Source organism: Protomyctophum bolini (assembly GCF_963924005.1).
Source record: "Protomyctophum bolini genome assembly, chromosome: 6".
Lineage (NCBI taxonomy): Eukaryota > Metazoa > Chordata > Actinopteri > Myctophiformes > Myctophidae > Protomyctophum > Protomyctophum bolini.
In genome coordinates, this window is record NC_137867.1 from 12,590,495 (window position 1) to 12,601,729 (window position 11,235).

At 41.2% G+C, this 11,235-nt stretch overlaps 1 protein-coding gene across 1 annotated transcript; it reads left to right on the forward strand.

Moving 5' to 3' along the window:
- The first annotated feature begins 257 nt into the window (after positions 1-257).
- On the forward strand, positions 258-10,545 carry paip1 (poly(A) binding protein interacting protein 1). The gene is made up of 11 exons (XM_080765083.1): positions 258-696; positions 1,649-1,797; positions 2,253-2,462; positions 2,881-2,993; positions 3,103-3,214; positions 3,333-3,458; positions 3,562-3,668; positions 4,590-4,707; positions 4,829-4,883; positions 7,534-7,615; positions 8,845-10,545. Exons 1-11 carry the CDS (start codon positions 507-509, stop codon positions 8,927-8,929), a joined length of 1,347 nt encoding a protein of 448 aa, XP_080621209.1. The 5' UTR covers positions 258-506; the 3' UTR covers positions 8,930-10,545.
- Positions 10,546-11,235: the final 690 nt, after the last annotated feature.

The window sequence follows — 11,235 nt, forward strand, 5'->3', positions numbered from 1 at the left end:
AATCAGGCACCAACAACACAACATACATTGTCATATCGAGGTGGTGCTTTTTTAATTATAACAGCATCATTAAAAATATATATATAACTAGTGGTGGTGACTATAGTCTGTGATTAAAATTTCAGACCGTGGTTTTCAGCCAGTCAGTTATGATTTTGAAGTCCCACTCCCCGCCCCTAGAGGTCGACAGTCCAGCCTTGACGACAGTCATGATCACGGATGCCCTGTGACCGTGTAGATTTGTTGTTAAAGGAAGTGGCCCTTGTTGGCGAAAAAAAACAGAAAAACAGTTGTGTGTTTTTCATGTCAACAACATGAAAGATAGATAGGGCCGCGGGCGTGCTGTCTTGCGGTATATCTAACTCCAGCGGTTCTACCTATATAACAATCGGGTTGGTTTGTCACTTTGTCTGATCCGGGCGGACATTATATTCAAAGCAGCGAATGCTGTTGTCCTCCTCTGACCGAGTCGCAGCGAACGACGGGACAAAACGACGATCAAAGTCATGAACGAGAATTTCGACAGGGCTCCAGGAGCGGGACGATCCCGAACCCCACAGCCCGTGATGAACCCTGCAGATGGAGACCGGTTCAACCCCAGGGAGCCGCTCAGACAGCCAAGGACCACGCCGCCCTTACTGGACAACAACATCAACACCACCAGCAGCAGCAGCAGCGACTTGTTAGCTGGAGGAGGTAACACGGTGCTGCTGTTGTATGTGTGCCTGCCAAACATATGTCTTGTTTATTTATGGTCGCGGACGACTTATAAATACGCATTTCCAAATGATAAAACACTAGAAACCCGTGCACGTTGTTGTCATTTGAAATGTCATTTTCTTTGTCCTTAAATGGACAATTCGTAATTTTCTCTCTCGAACGACGTGAGGTTAGTTAAGTTCACTACACACAGGCCACTCCCCTGTTTATATTTATCAAAATAAACGCATCATTTTGTAATTGTTGTGTTTAGCTATTCAAAGTTCTATCCATATGTAGGCCTACAACGTAGCCCAGGCAGTGGTTCTCAATCTCAACCCTTTCACTTCAGGCCTCGACCACCAAAATTAATCATTTGAACTGGGGGACCCCCTTCCCTTCCCCCACCATGACAAGCATTTGGAATGTAAGTTGTAAGAATGAGTTGGGTCATTACATTTTGTTTGACTCGGTTCCACAGGCCTATTGTGAAAATAGCAGATCTACAAGCTGACAACGCCTCCCAACGAGGAACTGTGAGCTTGTAGACTATTCAGTTTGCTTTTTGCCCTCCTCTGGGGGTCCACTCCAGAGTCCCGACCCACAGGTTGAGAACCACTGACCTAGCCTACCATGCCTTTAGCCATATCAGCTAATGAGAGATAAACGTTGGCTAATGTTAACGTTAGCATGATGGTGACACAGTACACCTGCTGGGTCTGCCACAACAACTAAATAAAGCTCTCAGTCTCACAAATAGTGTCTGTCACATGGTTAGTGTTTGCTTCATCATATCTGATAAATATAGACCTACTCTAACTTGGCCAAGTGGCATTCACTCAGTGATGCGCTGCATAGGAGCGAACACATTAACTTGCTTTAGTAGTTAGTCATTATGTCATGATCTGGTTGGGCCAAAATTAAGCAAAAAATGTCCCCCTGCTTTTAGACACTAGAAGACAGACGAAACCCCAACCTAACACATACAATAGCAGCACTGCTCCATCCAAAGGATGTAATGTGGACAGCCTGGTGGAGTCATCTAACCTGTCAGCCACCGCTCCCGAGTTTGTACCAGCAGGATTTGGCTATTATGAGGTAAATGGGATCATGCAAAACCATCACTGACCTATACACAACCATATTAAATTAATAATACATGTGTGCCACCATTTTAGCTCTTGTTGGGTTGTTGACCAAGTAGCCTGTAGTTGCACATACTGTACCTGGAAACCTGTCCTCATAATAATAATAAGTCATAACCCATCCTCCTAACTATTAGAAGCAGTGGGCACATATTGAACAGTGCATGGGGAGCTGTTTGGGGTTCAGTGTCTTTCTCAAGCAAGGACAACACTAAAGCCCTGCTCTGAGTAAACTAATTCAAAAGAAAATCATACATGCCTGATGTAGAACCCACTGAGCGTTCAGAGGACTAACCATGTTGATCTTGGCAATGGCATATGCACTTTTATGTATTTATTGTGAACTGATTTACAATGCTTCATTCAGTGTCTTACATTTAACTGATCACCACCAACCCCTTTTCATAGGAGCCTAATTCTTATGATGATGCTGACAGCGAAGGCTATTACAACATGCCAGCTATTACGCTGTCTGACATGGTGGAAGACATCCTGGGCCACCTTAGCTCCTCGCCAGGCTCCTTTGAGTCGGACATTGACGATATAGCCAGTACACTCAACTCCTGGGTTACCACTGAAGACATGCTGAAGGAGCTGGTGGAACTCATCTACACTCAGGTGAGCTGATGCTTAGGCATAGGCATTGACTCTCCTCCACTAGTGGTCCGGTCTCTCGAGACAGAATGTTGTCTCACAGAAATTTCAAATGCTTTCAGAAGCCTTAAGTTCCACCTAACGGTCTGTACAGGATGTTCTGAACAGTCTGCAGCTGATCTCCGGCCTCCACCACTTCCAATTTGTCTTTGCAAACGCGTATACATACTATACAAGTCCTACTGTAAATAAAGTCAAAGCGTATCTAGCTTGCTGCTTAGCAGACATGAAATGCAAAAATATATAGTGAAGATCACTTTAAAGTTTAAAGTATATTTTCATGAACAGAAATGACAGATGACAGCTTCCATTCACAACTTTAAGAAGGTGGAGTTACAGACTTAATGTAACATTCAAACAATCATTTTTTCTTCCCTTGCAGTCGACTGCCATCCCAAACTTTGCTTACACGGGTGCCAGGCTTTGTAACTACCTGTCCCATCACCTTACTATCAGTCCACCAAGTGGTAACTTTCGTCAGCTCCTCCTAAAAAGGTGAACTTCCTATCAACTCTCACATTTCTAGTTTTGTTCATATGAGGTATATTTTGTTTTACATTCATCCCCTCCTCATTCAGTTTCTCCCCCTTTTAATCGGCTGTAGGTGTCAAAGAGAGTATGAGCAGCGGGATGTGGCTGTGAAAGGAGACAAGGAGAGACAGAAGCAGTTTCACTCTTATGTGCTTTTCCTGGGAGAGCTCTATCTAAATCTGGAGGTTAGGTCTCATGTTGTTGTGTTGACTCTTGACTGTCATGGACTGTCCGATATATATACTGCTTAAGTGGTTAAATTCATGATTATTTTGCTGTGTTGTTTTTGTTGCACTTGTTCAGGTGAAGAGTGGGAAAGGGCCTCCGACTCGAGCTGTGATCCTCCTTGCTGCTCTGAGAGAATTGATGAACTGTCTTCTCTCCAACCCTGTAGATGCAAACCTCATCTGTGCTGTCAAATTGCTCAAGGTTAAAAACATCCCCCCAGTCCAAGCTTGTAGCCACAGTTAAAATGTTACTCGCAATGTGTCAATGGATGAGCAGGAATTACAACGCATTTTCACGTTTGCAGTTGACAGGCTCTGTGTTGGAGGATGTATGGAAGGAAAGTGGGAAACCACATATGGAAGAGCTTATCCAGAGAATAGAAACCGTTGTACTAGATGCCGACTGCAGCAGGTAATGTAATGTCTACTGCTCTCATGGTTTTTTGCACAACTAATTTTGTCAAGTGAATAACATTAGGTACTGTATAGCACGGACAGACACACACACACACACACACACACACACACACACACACACACACACACACACACACAAAATTCACAGTTCAATACACTATTTTGGTGTCACAGTTTGGTACTTTTTCAATACAGAAAAAAAGTAGAACAAATGGTAACAATTGGTTTTGCTTTTTTGAAGTTGAAAGCTAGGAGGAGCTGCTGAGATTGTTACTAAAGAGAAGCGCGACCATGTTGGCCCATTACATTAGCCCGTTATCTCTGTGACATTGTCTCTGTGGGATTATGTTGATTTTAATCAGATACAAACAGCCCATGGATATAATAAGAGATTTGTGCCCGTGAAGGAGTCTCAAACCACAGTAGGAGCATGTATTCACTGACATACTCAACCCTCACTTTTTTATTTTTTATTTTACCTATTTTACCTGTCTCAACACGTTGAGACAGTTTTCAAAGTCACACGCTCACGGTCTCTTGCCTGCATCATTGCAATTGATTGATTGCATTGTTGATGTTCTCATGTCCATGAAAAATGAAATACATTTATTACAAGATGTATTTATATCAGCGAGGTCTAAACAAAAAAGTCCATAGAAAAAAAAAAGATTTGGCTTCTGTCACAGGCTTGCCACATGAAGTCCGAGATCTACACTGGAGCCATGTCTGAGATCAGGATTTTGTATGCTTTATTGTAAAATCATTAAAAAACTTTGACTCATTGCCTGCCAGGCACATGCACAGTCTAATGGAGTTCCCTGACGCCTGACTTACATTATTGCACAGTTTAACAGGTCACAATAATTGTGGACTCTTTCAATGTATAACATTACAAAACGTGTCTGTTTCTCATCAGGGATGTAAGACAGATGCTTTTAAAATTAGTGGAGCTGAGGTCCAGTAACTGGGGCAGAGTCCTTGCTGCTGCAGCAGTCAGCAATGCCACGCCAGACAATGACCCCAACTACTTCATGGTAAGTTTAAGTACTACTCACACCTTTTTTGTGTATTATACTGTAATTATACTGTACGGACTGAGTTTCTTGGTAGTAATTGTTATTTTGTTTGTGTTTTGTCTGTGCATTCCCCTCTCAGAATGAACCCACATTCTACACAGCGGATGGCACTCCTTTTACAGCAGCAGATCCAGGTGAGCATAATTAACAGTTATCGCGCCATTAGCATAGATCTACAGCAATTAATAAATGCTACGCTCCACGCCATTGCTGTTGCTCTTTCATATTGGTTTTTTTTTTTTTTTTTTGCCTTCGCTTTCGCCTTTATTTTATATTTTTTTTTATAGAGGGACAGACAGTAAGTTGGCTGACAGGAAATGGGGGAGAGAGATGGGGGAGTGACATGCAGTAAAGGCGGTTGGGATCGGGAGTTGAACCCGCGGCACACTGCCAGCATCGGGCTACCGGCCAAGGTGCCTGGACCGCTGAGCCACGGCCCAGCTTATTGGTGTTTTATAAATAATAGTGCTTTTGATTGATCAAGTCGTAATGCTACTCACGTTAGCATCGGATTGCTACCTGGTGTTGTCAATAACACAGGATAGCACCATCATGATCGTCGGGCCCATAAACATCCACTCTTATCTGTTTCTTTCAATCGCCTGTATCTCCTATTCCTTGTCCCAGATGGCATTTTTGGTAAAGGAGGTTTATTCCACGGCCCAGAGCAGACTATTAGACTGTTAGCTCCGCCTGATAAACAGCACTTGATCATCCAACTTCCTAATATATGATCAACACCGGAAGTCTGGAAATGTGGCTTTTCAAAATAAGAGCTGAACAGGGAAAAATTCTGGCGTGAATTAGCCCTTCACTAAATCCCACCACAAAAAGCGATTGTCCAATGCCAATCCAAATAGTTTAGCAATGGTTGCTAACTTGCTATGCAGGTCAAGCTTTCTTCGCTGCTAACGTGCCAAGGATTGGTTGGGGAGGGACTTAGTGAAGGGCTAATTATATCACAGTTATCAATAAGTGAAGGGCTAATTATATCAGTTATCAATACATGCTGGCGTAGTTTGTGTTAAATGACCATAGCGATGTTTTTGAATGATTTATCACATTTAATACAAAGGTATACGTTACTGCCCATTGCCAACCATTTTCCGAAGCATACCAGCTTTGTTTAGCTAAGGGAATAATTATATTTTATTTATATAATTATTTTAAAGATTTCAAGTGTAATATCCCCAACTTAAAAATATTAGCTAATATTCTCATCATGAAGTCATGGACATTTGAATTTTGTATGTAAAACTATTTTCAGCTAGACTTTTCAAATCACTCTACGCTTTAGACTGTTTATTGTAAAGCTTAATACATTTGATATCACACATGCCATACGCACTTTCACCAGCATTCTTTCTTTAAAGGTAGAGTAAGTGATTTCACTCAAAAAACCTTAGGTTTCGTTTTTGGCTGTGGGACCTAAGCCTTCGTCCAATCAGGATAGAGAGTCAAAAACGAAACCTAAGGTTTTTTGACCCCCAGGGGTTAACTGGGGACAGGGAGGAACTCCTTATATGGTCAGCACACTCTATAGTAGAGAGGATTATCACAACAAAACAAAAAAATAAGTGATATTTGAATTAAGTGAAATCACTTACTCTACCTTTAAATAATTGAAAGAATATAAAAGAAATTGGCTCAACCCAGTTGTATGCATCATAACAAATGTAGTGTTCGTGTCTTTGAGTCAGGCTGACTGAATTGCTAGATCCGCAACATATAACTAGCAGAATAATTTGATCTCCCTCCCAACTTGGAGGTGACCGACTGCTCGACGAGCAGTGCCATGGAGTGCTCCCTCCATGCCTCTCGCCACTAAATCGCATTGACTTTATTTTATCGCTGTTATCGCTTACACAAATACTTACTCCAGTATTTCAAGAGGGAGAGATCACACACAGCAGTAGACATCCTTAGCCGCCTTCTTCTGCACTGGGAGGAGAAGGAAAACGGCAGCTATAGGTTTGATAGGATACATTTTCATTATGTGAGTGAGTGACGTGACTCCTTTTACACTGCGTCTTATGAGCGGCCAGCCTGTGCCCTTTCATACGTCACAGATTGCGTGGGAAAGGGGAGTTCCAATACACAAAATCACAAGAAACCCAAACTATAATCATGTTTAGTACTCAACTGCACGATGACACAGTTTTGGTGCCCCTTTATTATGAAGTTAACCGACATGTTTATGTCATGCATGCTTAATTTTGATTGTGGCTTAGTCATGGCTTTTACTGAGTCTGCTTTGCACTGGTTCCTCAAGGTCAAGGACATGGTAAGGTAAGGTAATTTTATTTATAAAGTGCCTTTCAAAACAGTTGTTACAAGGTGCTGTACAATAGAATAATAGGAATAAAACAAGAACATCACAATCGGAGATAAACCAACGATGAAATAAGAAACGGCAGCAAAAACAGTACATAGAAATGGAATGGATACATGAAACAGAACAGTACATAAAATAGAAATAATCACTAAAGCAAACCAATGGGACCATAATTTTCCAAAAAGAATATTATGTCATGAGAAATGAGACTTTAAACTAGTGACTTGAAGCAGAAAGTATTCATGACCATGTTTATTAAGGTAATGCAGTCTAGGTGAAGTTGGGCCCAAATACATGGGCCTCTATGGAGCTATGGGTTTTTTTAGGGCCCAATGACAGCGCCACAACAGGCCCATGGAACTTTCAGGAAGTCCCGATTTCCTTAGTGGCTTCACGAAATATCTGTCTGACTGCCCCCCTGGTGTGTATTCATCATTCTTCTTTTGCAGAATATTCTGAGAAGTACCAAGAGATTCTCGACCGGGAGGACGACTATTTCCCTGACCCGTATGATGAAAACGGAGATGACTCGTAAGCACTTTTACTAATACAGCTGTATTGAAGTGGTGTGATGATACTTGTACTGTGGATCGTTTTTTCAGTGGCCCCTCCCCTTCCGTGGGCCTCTGAATTTCACTTATAGTTCTAGAATGTTTCCCTACAGAGACAGCCAGGTAGTGGCTTCCAGGTCACTAAGGTCACCTAACTGAATGCAGTTGTTGTATACAATTGAAACTCCAGCATATGTGGCAGGCATGGCTTTCATCCAAAGGTTAAAGTTAAATGCTACCCACCACCTCCCTGTATGATTTGACGTAAAATATGACTTGATAACAGCACTTGATTATTGGTTTATAATCTTACACCACTTTATAAAATAACTCATTGACATCACAGAGAACACCCTTTTGACCGTAAAACCCCTTTAGATACCCAGTCACTCTGGCCATATATTTCTAGTCATGTGACAGGGTAGCAGCTTCACCCAGGTCACCTGACTACTATGTCTGCAAACGGTCATTGACCTGTGGGCCCCTCAAAACCTGGTGGATGTGATTGTCTGGCCTATAATGCACCGGGGGTAACCAGGGCCTCAGATTCAGTGTAGTCAGCAGATGGCTATGAAAGAGGGCTAAGCTTGCTCCTACTCTCCACTCGTGTAGAATTGTGTGTGTGTGTGTGTGTGTAACTTCTACCTGCATACACTAGGTTTTAATTTACGTCACTGTGACTGTTCATATAGGTTAGGGTTACACAATTAATTGAAACTCAAAAGTAATCAAGGCATTTTAAGTATCCCAAAATAACATTATTTGGTCAGATGTTTCATCTTGCATTGCATTGGCTTCTCGGCATTACACAAGCAATAACGACCATTGCACAAGCTATCTCGCCATCCATCAGGCACAATACAATTATTACACATGTTCCTGTTCCCTGGAGGTTGAAAGCTAAACGTATCAGTGAACCTATAGTGCCACCTGCAGGCCAAAAGGTCATGGGGTGGATGGTAGCCAAAGCTATAGCTGATTGGGTAGAGAGGCTGTCTGGGAAACGAGATCCCTAGTTTGTGTCACGGTCCTCGCTATTCGTCGAAGTGTCCCTGAGCAAAACTCTTAACCACTAACTGCCCTGGAAGCGACAAGTAGGATGGTTTAAATGCAGAGAACATGGCAAAAATCCATGAATCAATTCCTCTCCTTTTTGTTGTTCACAGTTTAGTCTTATGACTCAAAGCGGCTCCTTTTTTGTGTTCACAGTTATGATGATGAGATGGACCCCGAGATCGAAGAGGCTTTTGAAAGTTTCTGTTTGGATGCGGAGAAAAAACGACAAACGAAATGACACATATATATATATATAATATATATATATATATGGGGAAACAATTGCGAGAGACTGAACAAGGCACATACAGAACTTTCATACCCAACATGCTGGAATGTTTGCAATGGGAGAAAATCAGAATTAAACGTTTTCCTTTAGCAACCAAGCATTTTAGCAAAAAATAAATAAAACCTGGCACGTCAGGTTTCGTTGTTTTCCTGATGGAGATTTGTGTTTGTCACTATCGGGGACAATCAACTGGATCCGTAAGCCTGATTTATGCTAACTCACAATGTGTGTCAAGATTGTAGATTGTCCAAAGCAAAACACTGGGACACAACAAAGTATAAATCTGGCTTTATTCTGAGCATTTTCTCTGCTGTTTTATGATGAAAGTTATGTTGCTTTTTCTTATTTTGGAAACACTTCTTCCCTCACTTCTCAGTTCTTTCCCTCACTCCTAAAGTTAATGCCATGAGGGAAACTGTGTGCTGTGGATATTTTTTGTGAATGGCAGTATCATGTGTGGAGAATACTAATGTGATTTTTATTTTTTAAGCTGGAATCATTTTTGAGTTGTGCAAAACATTGAGGTGTGTCAGGGATAGGAACAAAATGTTGGGGACAGAGGAATTTTTAGATTGCATCTCCTGTGTTCTGAATGTTTGTCTTAAGTATTCTGCCCTCTTTTTATTTATTGTACATCTGTTAGTGGCCTGGAGCTATCTTCAGTCCTGAACCACTATGCATCTGAAAACGCAGTCAAGAAAACGGAGGGTCACAAAAATATATGGCCAGTAAGTGGTCAAACATACACATTTTAAATTTTAATTTGTATTTAGTTATTTGACAGAATTGTTGAACTATATATTATTTCACCATTCTGTTTGTCTCTTAAATGTAGCTTTAAAGTCCCACTGTGTAACATCCATTTTAGTAGTCTATATGGCGACAACTCCGGTAGCTCCCTGTCTGTTAGAACTGCGATTCCCAGAATTCAGTTTGAAACTGGAAAAAGTGCTCGTCGGAGCACAGGTCTCTGCCAGGTAATGTGTCGTTGATATTATGACAAATCTTAACAGATCCATCTTGATCACATGACTTTAGAGATCCTGTGTAGTGTGTACCGATTTGTCCACAGATGTACCACTCCAAGACTTGGAGGTTATTTTGAACTCGACGGCATTCTCAGAATTGGTATGTTATATCTTTAAAATGCGTAAATACATTTCAGGCACATTTTGATGCCCGTTTCATTTTGGCACCATTTTGGACACCCGCTACTAGAAGTTGTCAAAAAACACATTTAGCTGGAATGGTTATTGTGAGAAATATACAAGTGAAAGATTGTATAAACAAATAACTTGTTTAATTGAAAAGGTTACACAGTATGACTTTAAGCATTTCCCACCTTGCTAGCCTGATATCGGACTGAATTGTCAACTTGTTTGCAGTCGGCCCAGTGGAGTGGGTGGTATCTATGGTCTGGACCTACAGTAGGCAACAGCCTTGCCGTTTTCTCTCAAGAACGCATTCAGTTGAAGCTAAGTTCAGTTTACAGAATGTTGTTAATATAGTTTGTAAATATTCTTTTTAGCATTGTTTGCTTGCAATAAATTCTTTTGGTAAATGCAGGAGATTTACAGTGAGTGTTTTTAGACCGAGTGACTTGACTTATATTGTCCCAATACACTTCTTTCGTTCCCGATTCCGATACCGAATACAGATACCAGTGTTGTGATGATCTCGTGTTGTGTTTATAGCTATTTAGCTATATATCTCGTGTTGTGTTTATAGCAGACTCCTCACTCATGTCATGTGCACTTTCAGCTTGGGCAACTCGAAAGCAAACTCCACATGCCCCAACTTTGTATTTACCTGCCATGGTGTCAACCCCTTGCCCCTGTGTCAGATCGGTGGTTAGACTGGCATTTTCGCCGATACCGATATGACCCGATATGACAAATAAGAGCCGATACTTTTCCGATACCGATATAGTATCGGGACATCTCTACTTGGCATACATACATGACTTGGATTCATACTCATTGGGGGTACCAATGTGGTTCAAAAGTCCAATATCTGCTTTAATTTTGCAGTTTTATGATAATTTTGTAAATGTTTTCAAAAGTGTTAAGGTAAATTAAGTTTATACTATAGTATATGGGTAACCACTAACCAGAGTAAAGTTGTGGTCTGACAACCCACGAACAGACTTTTTGTCTGACTTTCAGGGATTCTCTCTAGCTTTCTTTTGCCCCATCAGTGTACCTATATAATTCACAGCAATCTATTTCCTTTTAGCTGGAAAATGATATCATCGG